Source organism: Mustela nivalis (genome assembly GCF_964662115.1).
Source record: "Mustela nivalis genome assembly, chromosome: 6".
Lineage (NCBI taxonomy): Eukaryota > Metazoa > Chordata > Mammalia > Carnivora > Mustelidae > Mustela > Mustela nivalis.
The window spans coordinates 116,768,690-116,794,801 of NC_139025.1; the positions used below are offsets into that span (position 1 = coordinate 116,768,690).

The 26,112-nt window shown below is 52.5% G+C and overlaps 1 protein-coding gene across 3 annotated transcripts; it reads right to left on the reverse strand.

The window, feature by feature from the left end:
- Positions 1-539: 539 nt before the first annotated feature.
- Positions 540-23,116, reverse strand: SCAMP2 (secretory carrier membrane protein 2). Of its 3 annotated transcripts, XM_082735924.1 has the most exons (11): positions 22,930-23,113; positions 10,624-10,692; positions 10,117-10,215; positions 9,450-9,578; positions 8,251-8,368; positions 7,577-7,705; positions 6,709-6,868; positions 5,589-5,690; positions 2,366-2,486; positions 944-2,161; positions 540-903 (listed from the first exon to the last, which is right to left on the reverse strand). In XM_082735924.1, exons 1-10 carry the CDS (start codon positions 22,984-22,986, stop codon positions 2,027-2,029), a joined length of 1,119 nt encoding a protein of 372 aa, XP_082592050.1. In that variant the 5' UTR covers positions 22,987-23,113; the 3' UTR covers positions 540-903; positions 944-2,026. The 3 variants fall into 3 exon arrangements, with proteins under 3 accessions (XP_082592050.1, XP_082592049.1, XP_082592048.1); XM_082735923.1 differs by lacking the exon at positions 9,450-9,578 and having other exon boundaries at positions 22,930-23,116; XM_082735922.1 differs by lacking the exons at positions 540-903; positions 9,450-9,578 and having other exon boundaries at positions 926-2,161.
- Between the last annotated feature and the right edge of the window lie 2,996 nt (positions 23,117-26,112).

Here is a 26,112-nt window from a genome sequence, read left to right on the forward strand (position 1 = left end):
TCCACGCTGCCCCCAGCGCCGCCCGCCGGGACTGCAGCGCGCTGGGCGGGGCGCTATCCCGCCCCGCCCCCACGGTCCCGCCTCCCCCAGGTGCTTCAGGTGCGCTTCAGGTGCCCTTCCGGGTGCCACGCCACTGGAGATCACGTAGTGGGAGCACCGAGTCTCCCTGCGGTCCGAGGCCCGCAAGCGAGGTCGCTAGGAGGGGGTACGGGGAAATCCCACCCAGAGTTTATGGCTCACGTGAAGGGCAAGGCGGGAGGAGTCCGGCAGAGCAGGTGTGCCCGGTAGGGGGTAAGAGTCAAAGAGGCTCCCCAGGCTGCCCCTCGGGCTCAGAACCAGCGGCTCTAAAGCAGAGATACTGGGACAAGGTGCTTTTGGCTAAGTAGTGTCAAGAAGGCGCTTGGCCCCTACCAGACCAGCCAGAGCAGGGGGGCCAGATGTGGAATCATTGAGTCTTCACACTAACCGCTGCCGCAACTCAGTGCAGGCTCTGTTGGCCACTCCCATCCTCCCAAGTCCACCAGACAGGAGGCCCAGTATTGTCTGAAAATGTCTTGTTTTTATTTAAAGCACAAAAATTGAGACATAACATATACATTTGTACATGAAAAAAATACCAGAAAGTGTACAAAACCTTGGTCACTGCCATGATCAGTGGCTCTGGGGCTGAGTGGGCGGGCAGTCTGCACACTGCCTGTGGTGAGCCCCAGGTCCCAGGCGCAGGCAGTTGGCCAGCTTTTTGAGAAGTCCCCTCAGACCACACATCCGCCCCTGTAGATGGCTTTTAGAGGACAGGGTGGTTTTTATCTGTGGACTCCCAGGTGCCCATCACACGGGACACACCTGAGGAATCCACAGGACCAGTGACAGGTGACCTAGGTTCCATGAGGCGGGGGAGGGCGCCTGGGTGGCTTAGTCGGTTAACCATGAGGCGGGGGAGTACAGGGAAGCCCTCAGTAAAGTGGCTCATCAGTCCAGCATGAGGGATGCAGTTCTGGACTGATTCTTCTGCCCCCCCCCCCCCGGAAGAGTCATACACACGAGATATTGCTAAGGGGAGAAGGCAGAGTGAGGAAGAATCTGAGGCCACAGCTAAGGGCCACTGTCCCTCAGAAGGAGAGGATATCGAAACAAGGCCAAACCACACCAGGATAGTCAGACTCCACCCCCCTAGACAACTGTCAAAGGTTGGGCAAAGAACTACTTGGGGTCAATGTCCTCCATCCCTCCCCATCCCCGAATCCCAGCCAACCCCACTGCACATTTAGTAAGTCAACAGAGAGGAGAGGGCAAGGGCTCAGAGAGGGCCCCAGAGGGCACACATGCCTCCCACACCAGGAAGGTGCAGGGGGCACTAAAGGGCTATAAATGTGGGAGAAGCAGAAGGCAAGGAAGAGCCTGGGAGTGACCATGTCACAGGCACTGGAAGCCCAGAGACCACCTCAGAGTGATCTGGGGAAAAGAGCTTTCCATCCACCTGGACTGCAGCTCATCTAAAGGGGGGCCTGGGGAGACTACTCCTGCCTAGGCAGGAGAGAAAGGCAGGACTGTGGAAGCCAAAGGCTGGGCCTGTGCAGCCAGATGCAGGCCAGGCCTGGGGGAGGAGTGGAGTCCCGGACCCTGGCAGAAATAAAACTGCAGCTGGCATGGGCCCAGGTCAGCTGATGATCCCAACTGTGTACACCTATGTGATGTGTGTGGGTATGTGTGCGTGTGCACGCGTGCATGTACCTGTGTAAGGGGAAGTGAACTACAGTCCCAGTGCTTTGAACCTACACCACCAGAGAAGGAAAGACAACTTTTTTTTTTCTTTTTTTCTTGTGTAAAAAAAAAGTCCCTGTCCCTCCCTTCCCTTCCCTCCCCTCGGGCAGAATGGAGAGCTGGTAGCTAAGGAAGGAGGAAGGACTGTGCAAGACCCTCCCCAGGTCTGTGCTGGGCATAACCACTGTTTAAGGCACCCATGGAAAGTGCAGCTAGAAGGCAGGCGAGAGAAAAGGCTGGGGTAGAGGAAGGAGAGTCAGGAGGGCTAGTTCCCCTGGAAGGCTCCTCGAGCAGCAGATGAGGCAGCACTGCGGAAGGTCCTGTTGCTGAAGATGCCCTGGGAAAACTCCTCCTGGGCCTGCTGGAAGCTAGCCCCCGTCCGGCGGTACAGGGAGTGCACCTGGGGAAAGAGGCTGCAGTGAGAAGTGCGCCCTGGGGACCTGCCTAACCTCCCACCCAGAAACTTGGTGAGGACAGTCACTGGACCTCCGGGGCCCAGAAGGGGGTAGCCCAACTGCCTCCAGGGATGGGCATCCCCGAGGCGAAGGCAGGAAAGAGCTGTCTGCTTCCTCCGGCTGCTGTTGGCCCAGCACCCACCACTCACCCGCTTCAGAAGGAAGAGTGAGAGCACAGCGCACAGGGTGAAGAAGCCAGCCACCACCATCATGATGATAGACACAGCCAAATGGTCTTGCTTCAGCGTAGACAGGGCTGCGATCCAACCACTGCGAAGGCGGGGAGGAGGAAGCCAGAGGGGACACAGTGAGAGGGGGCCCCAGAGGTCCCCATGAGGGGCTCTTTAAGTGGCCGCTGTAGACTGACCGGCCACCACCAGGCACCTCCCTGTGGCACAGAGCCATGGGCCAGAAGCCCTTGGGCTGTGAGAGCCCAGGCCTCTGTGAAGGCTGACAGGCCCCATGCTGCCCTCAGACAGGAGTGGTCCAGCAGAGGGCCTTTTCCTGCCGCTCTAGGGGACATGGAAAGCCTGGCTGCTCACTCCCAAAGCCCACCCCCGGGAAGGAGGACCACTGGCCAACCCACTGCATTCATCCTGTCACCTCAGCAACTCCTGCCAGGACCCAGGGCAGCCCCTCTGCCTCCAGTCAGTCATGTCTCCTTCCCGAGCCCCAGTGTCCTTATCTGTAAGAGGGGACAGTCTCCCATTTCTGGACTACAAAGCCACAGTTCTCAAAACAGTGCTGTACTGGCACAAGGACATACAGATCAATGGAAAAGAACTGAGAGTCCAGAAACTGATACATCGACCATCAACTGATTTCTTTTTTTTTTTAATTTTTATTATCTTTTTATAGATTTTATTTGTTTGACAGAGGGAAAGGGGGAAGCAGGCTCCCTGCTAAGCAAGGAGCCGGATGGGGGGCCTCAATCCCTAGACCCTGGGATCATGACCTGAACCAAAGGCAGAGGCTTAATCCACTGAGCCACCCAGGCGCCCCCATCAACTGATTTCTGACAAGGGTGCCAAGACACCGGTCTTTTCAACAAATGGCGCTGGGCAGCCACACGCAAAACAATGAAGCTGGATCCTGACTTCAGCCAGGCACAAATCTAACTCAAGATGGATCAGAGACCTAATAGGAGCTAAAGCCAGAATGCTTAGAAGAAAACTGTTCACTCTCCATGACTCTGGGTTTGGCCCTGGTTTTAGATATGACATGGAAAACATAAGCAACAAAAGAAAAAAATTGGAGACTTCATCAAAATTAAAACCTGTGCATCAAGTGACAGTATCACAGAATGAAAAAATAATATAAAGAAGGGGGGAAAATGCGTTAATCTGGTAAGTTAGTATCCAGAATATATAAAGCACTCAAAAACAAAATGGCAACCCAATTATCAGAGAAAGATCTGAACAGACATTTCAATGAAGAAACACAAATGGCCAAAAAGCAAATAAAAGATGGTCAACATCATTAGTTATTCAGGAAATGCCAATCAAAAACCACACTTGGGGTGCCTGGGTGGCTCGGCTGGTGACATACCAACTGAGTATGGTAGACATACGGGTTTTGGTCTCAGGGTTGTGGGTTCAGGCCCCATGCCAGGCTCCATGTTGGGTGTGGAGCCTACTTAAAAAAAAAAAAAAAAAAAAAAAACCCACCACAGTGAGATACACCTCTAGGTTGAGAACACAAAAAAATAAAATAAGCACTGGTGAGGCTTCAGAAAAACAAGAGCCCTCGTATACTGCCAAAGGAAATGGTGCGGTCATGAGAACCCTCCTACACTGTGGCTACCCCACCAGACTTAACATGTGACCCAGCAATTCCACTCCGCATACCTACCCTGAAAGAACCCAAACCAGGTATTCAAAGGTTTGTACAAAGATGTACATAGCAGCACTGTTCACGACAGCAGAAAGGTGGAAACTACCCCAGGGTGTGTCCACTGATGAACGGACAAGCGGACGGAAGAGTACTTCGTAAAGAGGAGGGAAGTACTGAGCCATGTTACAGCGTGAGCCTTAAAAACATCACACTGAGTGAGGCCGGCGTAAAAAGCCCCATACTGTATGGTTCCATTTGACAAAATGTCCAGAGAAGGCAGATCCAGATAGAGAGAGCGAGCGAGCGCGCATGCACGAGAGCAAGAGAGCAGCTTCATGGCTGCCAGGGGCTCCAGGAAGGACGGAGCAGGATGCCTACTAAGTACAGTCTCCTCTCAGGGTGATGCAAATGTCCTAGAACTAACTAGTGGATGGGGCCACCTAACACTGTGGACCTACTAAAAGCCACTGAATTTTTTACTTTAAGATGTGTTAAGGAGTCACTAAAATAAATTTTATGTTCTGTGTATTTTATACTTGATAACAAGAAAGGGGGGTTCTATCCACCCAGCCGCGGGGTTCGGGAGGTGAGGTGGGGAGGCACTGGGAAGCCGGAGGCTGCCGAGCTTATGAGGGGGTAGGACGGAGGGGGGGGCAGACCAGAATGCCAGCCTTCTGACTCCCGGCCTGGGAAGCAAAGAGCACTTACGGCACAGCCTGTCTTCTAGGATCTCACTGAGGGTAGTGAGTGATGACATTTTCAAAGAGAAAGGGGCAAGCCCAGAAACAGCAGGGCGAGATGGATGAGGGGCGGCGGCAGGGCAGTGGGCACGCTCGGAGCACAAGGTGAGTCAGGCCCCTCCCTCCGGCCTGCATTTGCCAGCTCTGCTGGAGGGAAGGGACCAAAGTAGTGCAACCCTTCCAGGCTCAGGCTCTCAGCCAAGCGGCTGCCTGACCTTTCTGTAATGTCCCCTGTGCACTGGGGCAGAAAGGAAAACATCAGCCAGCAGCTTTTCTTTTTGAGGCTAATTTTGAGCTGAGGACTCCAGCACCCAGGAAACTCAATCCAGCTCTATGCTCAAAGCCAGTCCAGAAGAGGCTGGGGCTCCACCTTCTGACATTACAGGGTCTCTGGACAAAGTCACAGCACCAAGTCCACAAAAGACCAAGGCCTCTCTTGGCAGCTACCTGAACCCAAGGGCATGCCTGGGGCCTGTAGAAGCAGCACCAGCCTCTGGGAGGGAACAGCCAGAGGAAAGGAAGAGGATGCAATTCTCCACAGGACGTAGTCCTGGTAGCCTAAGGGTTTAGGGCCAGTCCACCCACAACACCTCAGAAAGCGGTGAACAGGTGAGGCAGTGAGTGGTGACCCGGGAAGAATGGGAGGGGCAGAGGAGGACACCAGGCAGCCTGCCCCCGACCTTCCCGGCCAGAGTGGAGGATGGGTGCTCTCGGAGGGCTCTGTGGGAGCAAGAAGTCAGGGCAAGGGAGGTCAGGCCACCTCCAAAGCATCACCCCCTCATGCTGCCCCAGGACTCACCTGTCCCCCAGGCCAGGGATGCCTACCAACTGGATGATATAGATCCCTATTTGACAAAAAAATATGAAGAAGAACACGAAGAAGCTGAAAGAGTTGTCGGACCTGTGGAGAGAAGGGGAAACCTAAGGTCATTAAGTAGGCCGGGGGTTCACTCCTCAGTATTCCTCGCTTGGCATTAGGAGCCAGAAGGCAGGATGGGAGCGCAGACAGGTCCAGGGGATGAGCCACACTGGCCAGAGGACACAAACAGCCACAGACATAATCAAAAACAACTTGCCACTAACTGCCCTCCAGTTTGACCCCTTACTCAAAGAGCTAATAAAGTTGCTCCCCAGAGGATGACATAAAGAACTTAACGGTCCATTTTCTGGGGTATGTACCTGCATTTCATAAGAGACAAGGAAATCGATGCCAAAGATAGAAATACCCAATAATAAAACCATTGGCCTGGGTCAAATAAAAAGGTATTTGGGGAACACAGAACTGTAGACCAAACCTCCATCCCCATGTCCTCAGGGGCTGACGTACTGCCTGCAGAGTGCATGCAAGGGTTCAGCCACCTCCCGCCTCCTCTCCCTGGGGCCTGCTAGGTTCCCAAGCCTGAAAGCAGCAACTGGGAGGCACAATGCCACAAACGCTAGGGGGTCTATGAAGTAGATCTGCTTGAGCTCATGTATCTATTCTCCACCAGCCCATCTGCACTCAGCAGGCTCAAGAGTTACTGGGGAGGCAGGGGAGAGGCAGAAACAAGCTAGGAGCAATCAGCCATGCAGCCCTTATCAAAGTGGACTCCTTAAAGCCTCGGAAGGGAGCTGAAGAAGCCCTGCCCTCTTCCCAGTAATGCAGCAGACCGCAGGGGAGCGGGTGGGAGCCCAAGGACCCCTCTCCTAGGTCTCCTGTGCCTAGACCAAGGATGGTGCTCAGAGCAGACCCCTGATACAACATCTCAGGAAAATGGCTCCTGACCCCCGTCTGCTCGCACTGTGGATGAGAATGGGAAAGTGGATTCCCCCCCCATCCTGTTCTGCTCCAAGACTGGGATGGGGCCCCTGGGCATAAGGCCCTTGGCCTGCTACCTGGGATGCTAGCCATACACTCCCCTTGCCCCAGTCCCACTCACCTGAAGGCCTTATAGATGGGTCGGTACCAACAAAGGAAGGCACAGGGGGTGAAGATGATAAACCACAGGATGGAAAGGCCGAAGTCCACTCCCTTGGAGCTGTCGACTAAGAACCAGGCCAGGCAAGCAAGCAGGTTCAGAAACAGAGTCACTGAATGCACTGGGGAGGGTGAGGAGAGAGAGAAAGACAGGCTGGTGCTGAGGGGACAGAAGGGCTCCCGGGCCCAGCAAACCAGCCCCAGAGAGGATGTGAGGTCCCTACAATGAGGGCATCAGCAGAAACGCCAGTCCTTGGTCTGCACCAAGGCAGGGTGAGCTTCCAAATCCTGGTTTTTCTGGGACAGCAAAACCAGGGACCAAACCAAGTTCCTAAAAGGTGAGGGTACAGCCCAAGCATATGAAGGAGGGCAGAGGGGGAAGGGAAGATGCAGACTCAAGGGCTGATCCCTGGGGAAGACGTCTTTCAGTGACTCTTGTCCCTGGCCCTAGAGGGCCTACGGTGGAGCTATAGGGGGTCTTATATCCACTCACATTCCTAGGAGCCAAGAGGCCTGTGGGGAGGGAAGCCCTTGCCAAAGGAGGGCCTTTCACGGGCAATGAGCCCCAGAGGAACTCTGCCGCCTCCTGCTAGTCCCACCCTACTCAATCTGTGGTGTGAACTGGGGTGAGTGGGCCTTTTCAGGGGGCTTCCCAGGATAAGGAGTAGACAGTGGAGGGCCAATGTGTGGGCAGAAGGCACCCCCCACCCTGACCCCAGCCCAGCCCTGAAGAAGGCTGGAGTCTGCAGTGAGGAGCAGCCAGAGCACAGACAGGGCTCTGGAGTTACACCCCGCTTCCCCCTTGCACTCAGAAGACGGCCCGGACTCACACATCCAGAGATAGTACAGCATCTTGCATATCCGCTGGTAGTCGGCAGGGATCTCCACTGAAAAATCCTGATAGAAACAGGGCTTGACAGGGCACCAGAAGGGCAGGGGTGGCCAGTTGTTCTCTCTCACTGTGGGCCAATAAGCAATACAGTCAGGCTTGGCCTCTGTAGCAGCATGTGGGGTGCACACTCCTGGAGTTTATGGGCCAAACCAGGGCTCCCAGAAGGGGCCAACAAGTGGGAGTCAGGGTCACTATGGATAGGGAGTGGATGGGCAAAGTGGCATGGGGCACGAATATCCACAAGCCACTCCAAGATAATGGATCCCAAATGTACTGGGAAACAAGAGGGCCCAAGTTATTATTTTTACAAACAACCAGCCCATAAACACAAGGGGTCATCATCCCAAAGATGAGGGGGAGTCACACACAGGACCAGTGCCCTACTCTAGCAAAACCCTCCAGAGCTGGGAAGGAGCACAGAAACAACCTATAGTTTGAGGACCACACTGCAGGTCTCCCGGCCTCCACCTCGCTGCCCTTCCGGGCACTGGCACTAGCACCACTGAGATGATCTAGAGCCCAACAGAGCTCCAGGGCTGCCCTGGCCCAAGCAGGCTCAGGGAAGGCTCCTGCGTCAGGCATGCTGGCCCAGAGGCTGGCAGCCTCCCTTACCGTGTAAGTTGGCCACTGTGTTCTGCAGCTCCCGCTCCTTGCGCTCCAGTTCGGCTGCTTTCCTGTCCAGTTCTTCCTGCTGCCGGAGCAGGCTTGCCTGCGCTGCGGAGGCCACAGCCTGGGGGACACAGAGGGTAGGGGCAGCCGGACACAAGAGACAGAGGGATAGCATCAGCCTGAGCTGAAGATGGGAGGGCCTTGCCCCAGGCAGGGAGAGCCAATACCAGCCCCATGATGTCTTGGGTACCAGAGACCACCAGAGAGATGCCAAGGCCACCTACTGCCTCAACACCTCTGTCCTCTTAGGTGTTAACCAGCCTTAGGCAGGGCTCGTCTCCCCTTCTTCCCTGAGCTTGAGATTTGAGTACCCCCCCCATTCTAGAATCCAGGCAAAGTTCAATTACAGTGACCTTTGGGGTAACTAGCAAAGGGAAAATGGCCTCATAAGAGACTAACCTGTACAGAAACCTGAAGAGCCACACCTCACCTGAAGAGCCTCGAGGGTGTGTGTGTGAAGGGGACACAGTGCCAAACTGCCAGCAGTGAGTGCAGCGGGGAGGCACTGGAGGGCAGACCAAAGTGCACCTAGGGCCTCAGGGATTTTAGCACCACCCCACCCCACCCCCAGGAGCAGCCCCCTGATGTCCACCTGAACTGCGACCGGTATACCCCAGGCCAGCGCCCTCAGCTGGGCCCTGCTCTGTCCGGCTCTGGTGACATGCACAGTCCAAGCTTTATCCCCTGTCCAGGAAGAGCAAGGCCTCCCAGAGAGGCATCTAGGGAGCTTCACGTGAGGCATTCCAGTGCAGAGTCCTGGGCCCTGCTCCTAACAGGTGCTACAGCCACAGGCGCCTGGCTCCTCCTGAAGTCTACAGTCCTTAGGCAGCGGATCTCAAACCAGTCACCTTGAGAAATGACCAGCCAGGTGTTATGTGTACATACATATGTGTACTCATACCCACACTCGCTCTCTCGCTCTCTCCAAAAAGAGTTCTCCAAAGAGCTGAGGCTGCCTTCGGAGGTAAGTTTCAGGCCCCGGGGGCAAAAGCAGGACCAGAACTGACCACGCTGGACCCTGCTGAGGGTCTTGGCCCTCCCTCCCAAGTCCAGTCAGATGGTGGGAGCAGCTTGGGGCCCATGAGAGTCCAAAACCCAGCTCGGGCCTTGCCCTCACTCAGGCTCATCTACACTTTGCCTACCTTCGGAAGCTTTCGCGTGTAGCTGTCTCTGAGAATACTAGCTCCTCCTAGCAGCATCTGCCTCTCTGAGAGCTCCCTCACTGCCAGGAGTCTGGTAGGCAGGAACTCGCTGGCCTGTCTAAGCAGGAGCTGCAACACACACTCCACTGAGGGCCACGGCCACCAGGGGTAGAGGGGATGGGGGGTAGGGGGGCAGGGTAGTGAGGTGATGGCAGAGAGGGTCAGGCATGAGGCAGACCAGAGCCCCAGCATTTGGTGAAGGGACACAGGGCAATAGGAAGGAAGACAGGAATGAAAGAGGTGAAAAAAAGCGAGAGTGCGAGAGAGAGATTCTGGGCCCCAAGTAAGAGAGAACAAACCAAAGGCTCCAGGAGGATCTGGAATGGCAAAACAGGGGCAAATGCTCTTGCTCAAGACACTGAGGACTCCAGCCTGGTAAACAGAGCTTAGTTTCTGGTGGTAGTAGTGGGGCGGGGTGAGGATCGAGCCTGGCTGAGCAGACCCTCCACGTGCAAATGACTAGCTCCAAGGTCAAGAGGGCCCTTGAAGGGGAGCTGGGAATGAAGGCCCTCGGTCCACCCCCTCCCCCAATCTCAGGGCTCGGCTACTGGTCTGGGGGCTTCCCTTGTTGGAAAGGAGAGGCTAAAAGGATCTTTGTTAACAGTACCTGAGGGGTTGGCTGGGTTGGTTCCACTGAAGGCTGGAGAACCGCCGGCTGCGAGGGCCCAGGGAGCTGTGTGACAGGAACAGTTGTCGCTGCATTTGTCTGCACGGGACACCAAAAGAGGCAGGTGAGTGGTTGCACTGGTCAGCCTGCCAGTGAGGGGCATTGCCCCGAGGGCAGGCCTGGGCCTACCTTTGCGACTTTCTGGCCATCAATTGAGCCTCAGGAGCTGGGCAGTGTGGTGCTTCACCCAGCACCCCTGGTCTCTTGCTGGAGCCCCAGCTCCCCAACACAGTCCTGCTCTCTTCAGGGAAGGGCCCAGATACAGATCCCAAGGGAGGAACTGGTGACTTCTTCACCCTTCCCCCTACCCCATGTCCATGTTAGGGCTATCCCTTTGAGGATGGAAGTTTCTCAGAGCTGTTTCTGCCTCTGCCAAGGCTTCTTGCCCCAGAAACCTAGCACCAGCCAGAGGGCCCAGGGACTCAGAAAGAGGGCATGCTCACCAACCTCTGAGAAGGGGTTGAATTCCGCCAGACCACTCTGTGGAGCACTGGTCAGCTGGGTCACAGAGGGATCCTGGGAAGGTAACAAAAAATAGCCGTGAGACACCAGGGAGAAGAGAGAACCTTGATGAAGGGGAGGGACATAACGGTCCCTTGGCCCCTCCCAGGGATACCTGGCTGGAGGGACACTGCTGAGGCCCTTCCTGGTGCCCTGAAAAGCCTCTTGGGAAGGCTTCTGTGCCTGGCCCCTGCCACACCGGAGCTGTGATCTCTTCTCCTGGAAAAGGACAAGTTCAGCCCCAATGACTTCCCAGGAGAGACCCAGAACAAGGTTCCCACTATGAGACCTCGGAATAGACACCACCCATGTCCTTGTTAGTGTCCTTTCCAGATTCAAAATGTTTCACAGCATTTACCTCCAGGGACTGGGGGTGTGGGGGGCCGGGGGGGTGGTGTAGAGAATTATTTTTTACTTCATAACCTTTCTCTACTGTTGTATTTATTATTTTACAGGAAGCACTTATTCCTCTCCATTTTTAAAGGACAGTTTAAGGTTCTGGAACAAAAACGTGCTGCTGGCTGCCAGTGCTGGTTTTATTAAATCAGGCACACTTGCTAGGAATAGAGAGGCATGAAGGGCTCAGATGAAAAGCCGGGAAAATGTTTTGGGGTTTTTTTTCTGGATTCTTTTCAAAAAATCCAAAAATGTCCTCAGAACACAGGCTTTTCTTGAGTTTTCCTTCCTGAGTCTTCCCTTCCCCATCTGACCTCTGCCAAGGCCAGCCCTCTGGCCTAGGGCCTGCACAGCACTCCCTGTCATCTCCTTCTCCCCAGCAGGCCCCTGCTGGCCCAAGGTCAACAGGCAGTGGCCTCATCCTGCCCCCTCCGCACCCTTTATCATCCATCCCTTCCCCTCCCCCTTCTCCATATGTAATAGGTACGGGGCTCAGGTCCAACTCCACAGCTGTAAAGGATGGGCTCAGGGCCACTGGACTCTGCCAAATTCCCGGTTACAAGGCCTCCCCTGGCCTGCCTCTGTGTATCTAACCCTCCCAACCCCCAACCCTCACTACAGTCCACATGCTCCCGTTCTGCTGGCCCAGCTTCACCTCCACTAAATGGATTCTCAAACACGGTATTCACATGAGACAGACCTTCAGAGGACAATCCCCTTACATGTCAGATGTGGAAACAGACCCTCACCATGGCACTGTACTTGTCTTAAGTCTCAAAATGGCTGGCTCCCTATTCTGTACATTCACAAAACCAAGGGTCAGCTGTGAGTGTTCTTTCTGATGTTTTTCACACACACCAATTTTCGTCTTCCCACCTGGGCCTCCGATTCCTGACCAGTGAGACTGGCTGGCTGGCTCCTGGGCCTAGCCCAGAGCTGGGCATGCAGCTCCAACTCCCTTCTTCTCTCTGGATACCTCATCTCTCTGTACCCCACCCAATTTCCTCTGCAGAGAGGCCACCTGGCTATGTGCTCTCTGCTGGCCACCATCCCCATCTAGTGGCCCCTGAAACTTAGGACAAAATGACAAGGTGAGGTTCAGAAGGCCAGCTGAGCTGGAGGAACTGGCCTTGAGGTTATTCACTGGATGAAAGACTAGCAGATTTCTCCCAGAATCACTGGGCTGGCTTCTTGCAAGAAAGATTTGGGGCTCAGGCTCTGTTCCCCTTTTCGACTCAGCAAAGCACCAAGCCACAGCAGACTGTGTGAGCTGAAGTCACTGAAATCAGATCCACCATCCAGGGAACTGGTTACCTGAGTCTGTGTCACAGGACAGAGGACAGAGAAGTGGCTCTGGTAGCAGTTTTGGGTGCTGGCCCACATGTCTGCCTGAGGCGCATACGTCTTAACAGGCAACCTCCAGACCATGAAGAGAGGTCACTTCCTTTACCAAGGTCAGCCAGAAGAGGATTCTGGGGGTTGGTGAGCTGACTACTCTGCTTATAGTGAGCTCTCTCCTTTTCTCTAAAATCTTCAGCACTCGGTTCTGGACCCCTCACCAGACTCACCACAAATACTGTCTCGGCTAGCAGGCCGTAAACCTCTGTGGCCAGATGCCTCTGTGTCTAGTTCAAACTTCCAGCTCCTAGTGTTTGGTGAAGGGCCTGATGTGAAGCAGAAGCTCATGGGATCTTGAAGCTGATGTTCGAGAGGACCTGCTACGTGCTCTTCTCCACTTTCTTTTGGTACTGCCCAAAAGCTAGGGGGCGCCCGTGCCACTGCAGCAGCCCCAGGGCCCAGGAGCACCCTGCCTCAGAAGAGGGGCCTAGAACACTCGGGTAGGCCTGGGCTCCTTCTGAAAGATGAGAAGCTTAGGCCTGGTGGGAGAGGAAGGGAGCTGACATTTACTGGGGATCTACTATGTGCCAGGATTACACAGTGATGCTAGAGTGAAGTTCTAGTCACCCCAGAACAGGTCACGTTTTCAAGCCATCAGATATGAAGGTTCTACCAGCCTTCTTCAACCTGATTCCTTGGAAGAATTATGGCCCAACGCCCTAAGGCAGTCACTGTCTGCAATGAGTTGCCTTCTCCCCCGCGCATCTACAATAGATCTGGTTCTAATCCATCCTTGAGAGAATGGAGAAAACCCTCACTTCAACCAGCTTCCGTGCTCTGTAGCTCAGCTGAGCAGCCCTGGCCAAGAAAAGCTATACCCCCCCATCCCCAACTTCAACATCATGACCACCCTGCAAGGAATGATTCTCTTTAGTTTGAGGCTGGAGCAAGCCCCAGCTCACAAAGGGGAAGTAGGTTTGTCCAAGATCACAGGGATAGTGGCTGAGCTGGATCCTGAATTTGTCTATCTTCAGGGACACAGTGGCAAGCCTGAGAGGGGAAGGCTTGTTCAGCAGTGCACCCCCAAAGCCTGTTGCAGTTGACAAACAGAAGGTGCTCCATGTGTGACTGAATGAAGGAACTCTGCTCCTGAGGAACACAGATGGGGCAGAACCAGGACAATGGTTTCTGTTCGGTTTTTTATTCCTGGACTTCAGGAAGTCCTTGGGGGATACTCATGGCAGGAGACATGCAGAGTCTTGCACAAAAGACCACACTGGCTGGTCTGAATGAAGACCCTTGGCTTCTACTCCGAACCACAAATAAGAAGTCCACAGAAGCTACGTCCTTTCCTATTCACCAAACGTCAGCTGACTTGTAAGTGGGTCAAGTAGTTATTTCAAGAGATGGCAAGAGCTGAGTTTCACCTATAGAGAGGTAACCCAAAACCCATTTGGTACACAAAGGACTCAAACTGCCTGATGCCCTTTGCCGAATCTGTAACAAAGAAAACACGCCTGCACTCAGTTCTTTCCATTCGGGGAACAGCCCGGGTGTGAGGGACACACCAAGACAGAGGGTGCGTTGCCCTCCCAGAGCCAATGATCGATGATCCTAGCAGAGACGTGTGCACAGCACAAGAGCCCAGGGCAGAGTGAAGAAGGGAGGGGAGGAGAAGGGAGGACCCCGGAGGGGAAGAAAGGCCCACCACCACTGGAGAAGGGGAACCCTTCGTGGAGATGCAGTGTCAGGGAACAAAGGGAAAAGAGGCAGGCAGGCAGGCAGGCTGGAGCTCAGCCGAGAAGGGAAAAACATACTTGTTTCCAGTCTGGCAGTCACTTTCCATGTCACAGGTCCTGGCTGCGCTTGAGCTGTGACTTTGCCATCCTACACTCCACCCAAGCTCCCTGTGTGGGATTTATTTCAGGCTCCAAATAAACACATTAAATAAACACCTCATGAATAACAACAACAACAAAACACTCAGCCATTCTCTCTGAGAGGCAGTTACCAAGACTTTGGAACCTCGGTGAAATCCTATTTGCTTTGGAGACAAGGCTGTGTGTCATATGACAAAAAAAGGGCAATCGTCCCCAGACTGGCTGGCTGGGTCCCAAGTGAAAAGAGCGACAGTGAACTTTGGTACTCTCTTACCTGAGAACCCATCCTGGGGAAAGAGGATAAAAATTACATAAAAATCTGGATCTGCAAAGATGTTTATTCCCCAGGAGGGAAAAAATCAGAAGCACCTGGGTGGCTCAGTTGGTTGAGCATTTGATTTTGGTTTCCACTCAGGTCATGATCTCAGGGTGGTGAGATGGAGCCCTGCGTCGGGTTCCGCGCTCAGCGAGGAGTCTGCTTGAGATTCTGTCTCTCCCTTTCCCTCTGCCTCTCCCCCAACTCACTCTCACTCTCTCTCTCTCTAAGAAATAAATTACCAAAAAAAATAGGGCGCCTGGGTGGCTCAGTGTGTTAAGCCGCTGCCTTCGGCTCAGGTCATGATCTCAGGGTCCTGGGATCCAGTCCCGCATCGGGCTCTCTGCTCAGCAGGGAGCCTGCTTCCTCCTCTCTCTCTCTCTGCCTGACTCTCTGCCTACTTGTGATCTCTCTCTGTCAAATAAATAAATATAATCTTTTAAAAAAAAATTTACCAAAAAAATAAATAAATAAAAATTTTTTAAAAACCCAGAATCAACTTAAATATCCAATGACAGTGAGCAAAGAATGTTTTGGTATACATCCCCCCTGATGGTCTAAACAACCGTTAAAAATCACAGCTACGGACACAGGGCAGCAACACAGAAAAGTGCTTTGTTATATGAATCCCAAATAACAATTTTGTCAAAAGCGCTCATATGAAGAGACTGGCAGGAAAATGCATCAAAATAGCAATGGTTTCAAAAGGCAAGAAATTGCAATGATCTATTTTGTCTTCCAAATTTTCCATGTGATTACATTATTTTTCCCTTCAAAGCACATGTACCCACGCATTTTTAAAAAGAGCCTGAGGACCCACCAAATGAGCAAGGTGCAGGCACGGCCTCTCTCTCCTGCAGCCCAGGAAAGTGAGGCTAAAACACTGGCTGGGCTCCCAAGGCCCTCCTGGCCCTGGCGCCCGGCCTGTCTGCCGTCACACTGACCACCTGCCCCCTCCTTCCACCTTTGTCTCCTCCCTACGCAAACCATCCCACACCAAGCACAGGGCTAGGATGCTGGAAAAAAGCCTTGGTTCCTGTCCTCAAGAAGCAGACAGTGCAGAGAACCAGTAGGCAGGAGGCACCCTGGAAGCAGGCAAGGCCAGGCACCTTCACGGGGGAAGAAGTGCTTGGGGAGGCAGGGAAGGCAGTATACTCAGGCGCTGCCTGAGCTGGATCTTGAGTGATGACAGACGTGTAGCAAGCATGGAGGAGGGAGGCAAGAGCAGCATTTGCAAAGGCACAGCAGCGCTACAGGATGTGGGGCAACCCAGTCGGGGGGCTGCCAGAATTCACCCAAGGTAGGACCAAGGACATTGAAGTTTACTGAAAACCCTGCAAGGGAGCAGCAGGCAGGACAGCAAAGGAGAGACAGTCTGCCATGAGGCAGGGCAGGGGAGAGGGGGCTGTAGGGAAGGGGAAGTGAGAAGGTATGAGAATGTATGGAATTTTCCTTTTTTGGTACCTGTGCCTGGGTGTAAGCAGCCTGTTTGGTCAGCCAGGGCTCAGGGATCTTCTGCGCTGGGTCACTTAACAAGCTTGTTTGCATTTAGCTATAGGGGTCACTGTGGGTCCTTTTACCTGACTCAGGTTTTCAGTGCTCAAGTCTGACGCTTAAAACCAGCTTCTAGGGGCGCTTGGGTGGCTCAGTTGGTTAAGCAACTGCCTTCGGCTCAGGTCATGATCCCAGCATTCTGAGATCGAGTCCCACATCGGGCTCCTTTGTTCAGCAGGGAGCCTGCTTCTCCCTCTGCCTCTGCCTGCCATTCTGTCTGCCTGTGCTTGCTCTCTCTCCCTCTCTCTCTCTGATAAATAAATTAAAAAAAAAAAAAATCTTAATAAATAAATAAATAAATAAAACCAGCTTCTAGGGGCGCCTGAGTGGCTCAGTTAAGCATCTGACTCTTGGTTTCGGCTCAGGTCATGATCTCGGGGTGGTGAGATCAAGATGAGGGTTGGGCTCTGTGCTTAATGGGGGATCTGCTTGAGATTCTCCCTCTCCTTCTGCCCCTACCCCTGCTCTAAACAATCTTTAAAAAATAAAATAAATCGGGACACCTGGGTGGCTCAGGGTTTGATTAAAGCCTCTGCCTTCGGCTCGGGTCATGATCCCAGGGTCCTAAGATCAAGCCCCACATCAGGCTCTCTGCTCAGCGGGGGGCCTGCTTCCTTCTTTCTCTGCCTGTCTCTCTGCCTACTTGTGATCTCTGTCTATCAAATAAATAAATAAAATCTTTAGAAAAATAAAATAAAATAAATCATAAAAATAAATAAATAATAAAAGCAGCCTCTACACAGGAGAAGGCTCCGATCGCTGTGGAGTGAAGAGTAGAGAGAGAGGAGCCAGGAATGCCAAGGAACCAGCCTGAAGCAGGGCTGCCAGAGTTTGGACTCCACCTGTGGGCAGTGCTGAACAACTGGAGACGGGTGTCTGCCACAGTGAGGACAGTGCAGTGAGCGGGGAGAGAGGCCTGGACGGGACCACAGTCCACAGGGGTGACAGAGAGAACTGGCATGACAGCTGGGAGTGGAGAAGCGGGGACAGACTCCAGACACCTTGCTTGGGGAGATGCCATGGGCTCCGCCACTCTTTGAGCCAGAAAGGGGAAAGGGAAGTTGAGGGACAGGGTGGCCAGCTTGGGTGACTGGTGAACAAGGGCAGTGATCACAGGGGAAGAAGAACAAGTTTTTCAGGAGTGGGTGTGTGGGAGCAGGGAGAGGCCCGGAGAAGATACTGAGCTGGTCTGGAGATACCTGTGGATGAGGTCTGCTTGACTGTCAGGCAACCTGCAGGCAAGATGTGGGAATACTGGTCTGAAGCTCAGGAGGAGGGGAGGGCTAGAGTCCTGGATATGGTTGGTTTATCTGTTTTCTTGAACTCACAACAATCAAGAGTCGTGCTCTACCAGCTGAGCGAGGCTGGTGCCCCTAGAGCTGTAGACCTGGGATGGCGGGGAAGCAGATGCTACTTGGAAACCACAGTGGGAGAGGACAACACCCACCCCCCACCCCCAGTCCCCACCCGCCCAGTTATGACCTCAAGCATTCTAGCTGGCTGCTTCTTCCCAGTTCCTCCCAGGGTGCAGGCTGAAGACCCTGAGGGCAAAGCGGCCTCTGCCAGAACCGAAACTACCCCCTGAAGCAACAAGGGCTGTCTGAGCCACAAGACTCCACATATGACTGACTTGAAGACAATAAGTGATTTAACTATCAGACTGACCTTTGTCCCAAACTTTCCTGAGATAAACCTGGAAGTCTTCCCTCCCCCCAACACTTTGGAGATGTCTTTGAGATGCTAGCCCGCCATCTTCCGTCTCACCACCGCTCATCTCTCTGCCTCTGGATTTACTCAGGGGCAAGTGGCTGAACCTGCTTTGTTTGGGTCCCCAGGGCCACGTGGTCCTGCACCCCATGTGCCGGCTACAATGCAAGTGGAAGCACTTACTCAGAGAGGTCTACAGTGAGAACAAAGTCAAGGACAGAACTCCAGGTTTCACAGCCTGCAAACAGGTGGAAGGTTGTGAGAGTCCCAGTGTTAAAGAGTCCAGGACAGAGAGAACAACCAGAGTGACTGGGCCAAGCAACTGAGTGTGCCTCAAGTAGCGGATGTGTCCAGGCCCACAGTGGGAGAAGTTGGGGTGGGGGGGGACGTGACTGGGGCTGGGCAGCGACAGTATGTGGAAGCTTCGTTACCTGAAATAGGAACTACCCTCTCTTCCCATCCAGCGGGCTCTCTGCACCACGCCTATCCCTGTCTACCACAGGACTCTACCTTTCCTCCTCAGATCCCTCACAGCTCCTTCTGGCAAGTCTTCACTGCCCTCATCATACCCAGCATTACTGTGAACAGATCAGAAGCTCTGGCAGGTCATGTGCTGCTCATTTACCCTGTCTCCCGTGCCGGCCCTTGGAGCGTCAGGAGCTCAGTGATGTGCCTAAATGTGTCAGCATCTCAAGGGAACACTGCTGGACAGGTCACGCCTTGCTAATGCACACTGCGCTCTTCTCTGAAAGAGTGGTGAGAACCCCTTGTTTGTCCTGGTTAAGTTATCACTGCTCAGAACATGGGATTATCCTACTCCCAAGTAGCCGCAAAGACAACAGAAGTGTGGGGCTCCAGTTCCGCTGTGTTTCCAGCCAGGCACTTTCTAGCACCCAGCCTGGCTCCAGGTGCCAGCCCGAGAGGCAGGGAGACGACTCCCACCCCCAACACCCCAGTCTGGCAGCTGCCTGGACTCCCACTGTCTGAACTTCACCGTTTTCAACTTTCTTGAGACAGTGCTCCTATTCCGCAGGAAAGTTCTAATGGGCCCATCTGGTGGGTTAAAGAATCCCGGCAGTTACAGTCAAGCTGGAGCCCACCCTCTCTGGGAAGTGGCAAAGCCTCCATGTCTGAGCAGGGAGCTTAGTTCACGCCCAAATCACGTTTCTGCCACCACTTTCTCCTCCCACAGGAGAGAAACGTTTTAAATCCTTGGGAAGCAGCCACACTGCTGAGATTATCTTTTAATTTCGAGGAGGCAAGTGTCAAAGTGATATTGTGTGATCTGGCAACGCGCACGACACTGAAAGGTTTTGTCTGTTCAAGTGCCGCCAGCCACTTTACTCCCCCTCCTCGAGATCAACGCCGTCTGCCTGAGGCAACGTGGCAGATGTGCCCAGGAGGAAAGTGGCCCTGGCACGGGCCTGGGTGACCTGCTTGCCAGCAGGCTGCTGAAAACTCCAACCGTGCGCCAGTGCCCACCTCCAGCCCTCTCCTTCCCCACCCAACAAGCCCTTCCTGAGAGCTTTCGGGAGCAAACCAAGAGAGGGCGGAGCAGAGGCACCACAATAACAGGGGGGTGAGGGAGTGCTGGGGAGGTTGTGAAATCCGTAATCCTTGGCTTGCAGTTTCCTGCTTCCTCCTGGAAGTTTGGTAAAAAGCTTTGCTGCGCTCTTGTGACAACTCTGTGCTCACAGCTCTTACTGAGCAGGGAGTTTGCTAAGAATCCCAATTATAACTCTAGGCAAAGAAGCCTAGGCTTCTTTAAATTTAAAGGCACAGCAGAAGTTGCATGGCCTATTACAAGAGCTGGCAGGAAAAGGATTCCATGGCTGGATAACTTTGGGAAGTGGTGGGTCAGACAAAGTTAAGCAAATGTCGTTACTGTAAGATTGCTCAGAGCCTTTCACAAAATAACAAGCCTTGCCAATCTGCAACAAAAATGGAATACAGAGTGATTCCCAAATTTATTTGATTACATAACCCTGAGTAGCTTTCAGGACCAGTCTTACTCAGAAGCTATGCTGCTAAAAAGCACAGTATAATCTGTATTATTCCAGCCCCACACACTGTGGTAGGGGGAGGGATTTGCGTAGCTAACACTAATTAGTGAGTACTAATTAAAACTCACTTAACTAGTACTAATCAACCCTACCAGTATTCTCATTTCAAGAATGGGGGCAGTTGGGGCACCTGGGTGGCTCAATTGTTGGGCATCTCCCTTAGGCTCAGGTCATGATCCCAGGGTCTTGAGATCGAGCTCCATATCAGGCTCCCGCCTCAACTGGGAGCCTGCTTCTCCCTCTCCCACTCCCCCTGCTTGTGTTCCCTCTCTCAATGAATCTCTCTCTCTGTCAAATAAACAAATAAATAAAATCTTAAAAAAAAAAATAGGGGGGACGCCTGGGTGGCTCAGTTGGTTGGACGACTGCCTTCGGCTCAGGTCATGATCCCGGAGTCCCGGGATCGAGTCCCGCATCGGGCTCCCAGCTGCATGGGGAGTCTGCTTCTCCCTCTGACCTTCTCCTCGCTCATGCTCTCTCTCACTGTCTCTCTCTCAAATAAATAAATAAAATCTTTAAAAAAAAAAAATAGGGGCAGTGATGATGAAGATACATTCTTTCCTTAGCAGGCCTAAATAACCCCAATGCAGTTTAAGACCAGTATGTGCTCCTTCCTGCTGCGAATTAGTTAGTAACTCTAGCATGCCCCATCCTCACCGGGTTCCTGGTTTCCTCCTCTCTAGACTAAGGGGTTACAATAGATTTCTGAGGATGCCCTGACTCTTTAACAGTCCACCATGGACTCTGAATATTAAGCATACTTTCATGACCCACCATGGAGTGACAGAAAACATGACTGCTCTGAAAGCTAGCTAGGTGTGACAGTTGTGGAGCCTATCGCCACTCCCCTAACTCTCTCCTGAGCTCTGTGTTAACACCCTGGGTAAATGAAGCTGGGCTCACACCCAGTCACCCCAGGGCTACACCCTCCCAATGTCCCAGCCCTGGCAGTCAGGGAAGCAAACACTTCCATCACAAGGACGGGGAGGGCGGCTCTCCAGGAGAGCTTGAAGGCCCGTGTCCAAAGCTCCTTCTCCCCGTGGGGCTGTGTGCCAAGAGGAAAAACCCAGTCCAGCATAAGAAGGAGCAGAGTCACAGCCAGCCAGCTTCCGTCTTCCCACACAGGATTCCCCACCAGATGCTGCTCTTTACAGGACCACAGCTGCTTCCTGTCCTGCCATATCCTGGAGCTGCCTGACGGACAGACTGTCTCGCTTGAATGCAGAAGTTACTTCTACCACAATTTGCACAATCACTCCTGGGGCTGAAGATGTGGTTTAAGCCTAAGACTTTCAAGCTGCTATTAATACAGGGCAGCGCCAATTATCTCGTCCACTGCTACCGCTGGAGACAAATTCTCTGCATTTCCGGAGGACTGCCTCTCAGATAGAAACAGACATTTTATTTCTGATTCTGACAGGAAAAAGAAAAAAAAAAGCCAACCATTACACAGAACGCATTCCAAGAGACCACTAGATCCTTACTAAAACTCAAAGTCCAGTGTTATAAAGCAGTTTTGTAATTAAATTAAACTCTTACCAGATGACACTGACAGAAAAAAAAGATGCAAATGTTTTTTTCTTTACTCAACTAATAGAGATGAAGGCATTACATAAGAGACAAGGTCCCTGCAAAGGTTCCATCAAGAAGCATTAAGCCGCAAGAGAAATGTTCAGGACATTACAAAGACCAAGCTACTAAAATTTGCCCTGAGGGCTCCCTTTGACTAAATACCTTGAGACCAAGAAAGAGGGATAGAATGTTGACCTGATAGTATACAATTATTCCCTGCTGGTCTCCTGTCTTTGCTCTGATCCTTAAAGGAATTCAAGGTGAGAAAACTCATGCAGAGAGTTGCAGGAGGACCCCTCTAAGTACTTCCCCGATACCTGCAGGAAACTTTGCAGCTGCCAGTGACCAGAATAAAATACAAGCATGACAAGTTAATGCGCCTGGTGACATCCTGACAGAGCAGAAACCTCAGGGCTCATAAATCACCAGTCAGCGCAATTAAGCTTCCCTAGAACTGGTTTTAAGCAGACATAAAATAAGAGGCACAGGAGATCTGGAGCTAACAAGCTTCACAGGCTTTCCAAAGCCCTTTACTGGGGAAAAAGAATACCCCTGCACCCTCAGCTCAAAGGTAGAAAGGTTTCAGCTTTAAGTAGGAAGACTTCTTCCGCGATCCTTTCCTCAAAAGATCAGGCCAGCTCAAAGGTCAACACGTCTCAACTACCCTAACAACACACACAGGTCCATCAGATCGCACTTCTTGAGCTTCAAGACCCTCAGGCCCTCTCCACTCCCTAAACCTGGGCTCTCTCTCCTATCTAGCCAAATCCCAGTCCAAACTAGACCCGTGGCCAAGGTGTGGCATTCTTATCAAGTCCATATTTCAGTGTGCGTTGGCTACCCACCCTCTCCCAACCTTCCTTTCCTAGCGAATCTCAGTGGGTCTCCTACACCTCGTAGGCTAGTTTGGCTCTTCGGCGGAGGCTGGGGGAGGGGTAGAGGGGTGGGAGGAGAGCTGAACTTGGGATCTTCCCACATTCCTCCTTCCCAGCAGAGGCTTCCACCCTTCCATTATGTTGTATTCACCTCCTTTCCTAACGTGACTCAAGGAAGATGTCTTCCCAAGACTGCGGGATGGGGTAGCCACACTTCCCCCTCAGTTGAAGTCGGTTCTCTCCCCGACACTGGGGGGTCTCCCTGACTGCGTCTGGTTCAGTTCCTTTCCCTAGCAGGGTCCAGCCAGAGGGACGACACCCGGGGAGCTAGAGGGTCCCACCACTTCTCTCCAAGCTACAGCGCCCCGCCCCCTCCTCGGTTACACCTGCTACTAGTCCCGCCCCACAGACACTACGATAGGCCAGCCCTCAGAGCCCATTCTCCCATTGGGCAGACAGCCTGTCTCTTCTACGCCACGTCTCCCGGCTCCAGCGAAAGAGGCCCGAGCCGCGGCCTATGGCACTAGAGAGAATTGAGTTGGGGGCTCTACCTGGAAGGGGTTTACGTCCACTGGGTCTGCGAAAGGGTTGGTGTCGAAGGACGACATGGCGGTCGGGGGCTGACGAGCGAGCTCCGCCAACGCTTCTGCCTCCGGGCACCCAGACCCAGCGGCGCTCTCGGTGCAGACCCTCCACTTCCGGGAGCGAGGCAGCCGTTCTGGCGCAGGCGCGGCACCCTCTGAGGGGGCGTGGCCCGCGACGTCACAAAGATCCGCCCCGCCCTCCCGTTCAGCCCACTACAGAGCGGCCGGCGGGCGTTCGGCTTCTACTTGCTCCGTACCTTCCATTGCTCTTTGTCGGAGATCACTGGTGCTCCGCACTGGGGAGGGCACCCAGGCTCGAGGGAGCGGGAGCCGGAGACGTTATCAGTAGCCTCTCCAACTTCCTCTTTCCAGCTTCGTTTTGGAAAATTCCCAAGTAAACTGCTAAGTGGTGTCGGAAAGTTAAATCCTTAATTTCCCTCGAGGGCAAGTTTGGAAAGTCGCACTGGTCCAGACGGGAGACAAGTGTTGGCCCATTTCTGCGGGAGTGGGGAACGGAGTTCCTGACCCGAAAGGACTTTGCTGAGCTAGGCGAGGATTCTGGTGGTAGAGCCCAGCAGAGGGGTTCTCCTTGGAAGAACCGACCGTGCATCTGTCCCACACAGGTGCTGAGCCCTGATTCTTTTTAGGTCTTGCCCTCTGCGGTCAAGTTTTATTGATTTAGTGATGAGGATCCCTGAGCCCAAGACTGTTTTAGGATCTGAGCTGGGATTTGAATCTGGACATCAAGCATTTGTTAAATGAATGAGGGATTTCAGCAATGGAGGAGATGCTCTCCTCTACCCTTATTTCTTCACACTCTTCTGCTTCGTTCATCTGTGCTGCCACCGAATCCAGCCACTATCATTCCCTAACCAGCTCTGGTACAGGGCTGCTAATTGGTCTATTGTTTATGTTGTAACCAAAGATCGCTTTAAAGGGAACAAAATACTATAAAATATTATTATAACAATACCATTTATTTAAAATATTATTATAGGGGCGCCTGGGTGGCTCAGTGAGTTAAAGCCCCTGCCTTCAGCTCAGGTCATGATCCCAGAGTCCTGGGATCGAGCCCCGCATCGGACTGTCTGCTCCGCGGAGAGCCTGCTTCCTCCTCTCTCTCTCTCTCTCTCTCTGCCTGCCTCTCTGCCTACTTGTGATCTCTGTCTGTCAAATAAATAAATAAAATCTTAAAAAAAAATTTAAAATATTATTATAAAACATTATTATAAAAGTATTATTATAAAATAATATCATCATTTTAAACATTACTGCTTAAAGTCCTTCAATTATTTTCCTTAAAGGCCCCAATTCTTGTATGGCCCTGTAGGACCCGCACCTATCCAGCCCTGCTAGTGGCTTTTCAGTTCCTCAAACTTACCTTGTTCCCTCCTACCTGGGAACCTTTGCCCATAAAGTTCCCTCTTCCTGCTATGCTTTTAGCCCATGCCCTCATCAACCCTAGTTAACCCCTACTTATCCTTTTATCCAAGCTCAGATGCCCCACCTTCAGAAGTGGCCTCTCTATAGGTTAGATCACCTCTGCCCACCACAACAAATGCTTATATTACCTTGTAGTTTTGCTTCATAAGAGGTATTGCAAATTGTAAGTATATACTCGTATTAGTGGTTATCTGTTTATGTCTATCTCTCCCACTAGACTATAAACTCCACAAGGGCAGGAGTAGGGTCTATTTTGCTCACTGTTACATTTCTGGCACTAACATAGTACCAAGAACATGATAGGTAATAAGTAAATATTTACTGTTTACCTCACCCACTTTTCTTACCTTCCTCTTTCCTGTCTAAATTCCAACTTCTCCCAGAAGGCTCATATGGCTGGGGGAGTGGGGATGAGAAGGAGAGGTATTCAAAGGTAGGAGGTATGTGAGATGTGCTGTTTGTAGGATTCTCGTATTTTCCATTTTATTATTCCTTAGTGTATGCTGAAGTTTCCTGTGAAGTGCAGGCTGATTTATCTGAGCCAGGGGACCCTAGAGGAGAGGGATGTCCACAGCCAGGCAGAACATTATAGAGAAAACAGCACTCCTTCTTTCCGCTGGGCATGTGAGGTAGAGATTGTGCAAATTGGGGAAGGGGCAGAGGGAAGCACAATCAGGACTGTAGTCCCTTATTCCAGTTGTCTCAACTGGCTGCCCTCCTCCTGGGCTGCTGACTGAGGTCCAGATGTCAGGGCCTATTTCCAGAGGATTTAGCAACATTACTCCCCAAACAAGGCCCAGCCCAACCTTCAGCATGCAGAGCTCCAGGTGATTCTCCCTGGCTTGTGTGTGTGTGACTTGTGAGCAGCTCAGCCTGGAGGAGCAACTGGGATTTTGCGTCTGCAGTACCTAGGCCAGGGAGGATCAGAGGAGCACCGCGCACTGACTGCCTTCTTGCACCTCACACCATCTCATCTCACTCTCCCACACACCTGTCAGGCTGATATTGTTATCTCCATTTTATAGAGGAAGAAACTGACACTGAGGTGGTTAAGGGCCTTGCATGTGACATTTACCATCATCAAGCATCAGTGAGTCCCTACTTAGATCACAGCAATTCTTTGCTACTGACTGAACTACTCAGTAAAACCTGACGTTCTCACAATAGCCTGCGAATTTCTGCCCACTGCCTTTCTTCTCTGACCACTCTACGGGTACCCTGCACCCACACACATGCTCATCCTGCTCCACACACACATTGGCCCCTCTGCTCTTTACTTCAGAATAGGACAGGCACATTCCCAGGTGCCCAAGTTCCCATCGTGGAGTCTTTGCTCAAGCTATTTCTTCTGCCAGAACATTCCTCCTCACCTCTAAGTCTGTGCTCAAGCCTTTCCTCCTCAGTGAGACCAAGACATTTAAAATTCTGCAAACAGCTTCCCACTCCCACCCCCCCTTACTTTCTGTGGCATTTATCTTTCAACATACTAAATGATTTACTTATTTATTATACTTATTTATTTGCCCGTTTTCCCTTCACCATAATGTAAGCTCTGTAAAGGCAAAAGGATCTTTGTCTTGTTCTCGAATGTATCGCCAGCCCACGGCATTTTGCCAGTGCTCAGTAAATTTGTGTCCGGTGAAGGAACGAACGAATACTGAGACCCAGGACTGCGGGCGGGAAGTCTCTGGGCTGCTGGAGGCTCCT

What these genes read in the sequence shown, in the direction of transcription:
- SCAMP2 (XM_082735924.1), bottom strand. Translation starts at nt 22,986, where the DNA reads ATGTCGTCCTTCGACACCAACCCTTTCGCAGACCCAGTGGACGTAAAC. An exon ending in ACACGCGAAAGCTTCCGAAG is followed by an intron (nt 8,369 to 9,449) that starts GTAGGCAAAGTG and finishes TGTGTCCCCCAG; the next exon opens with GCTGTGGCCTCCGCAGCGCA. An exon ending in CCCATCTATAAGGCCTTCAG is followed by an intron (nt 5,691 to 6,708) that starts GTGAGTGGGACT and finishes TTCTCTCCACAG; the next exon opens with GTCCGACAACTCTTTCAGCT.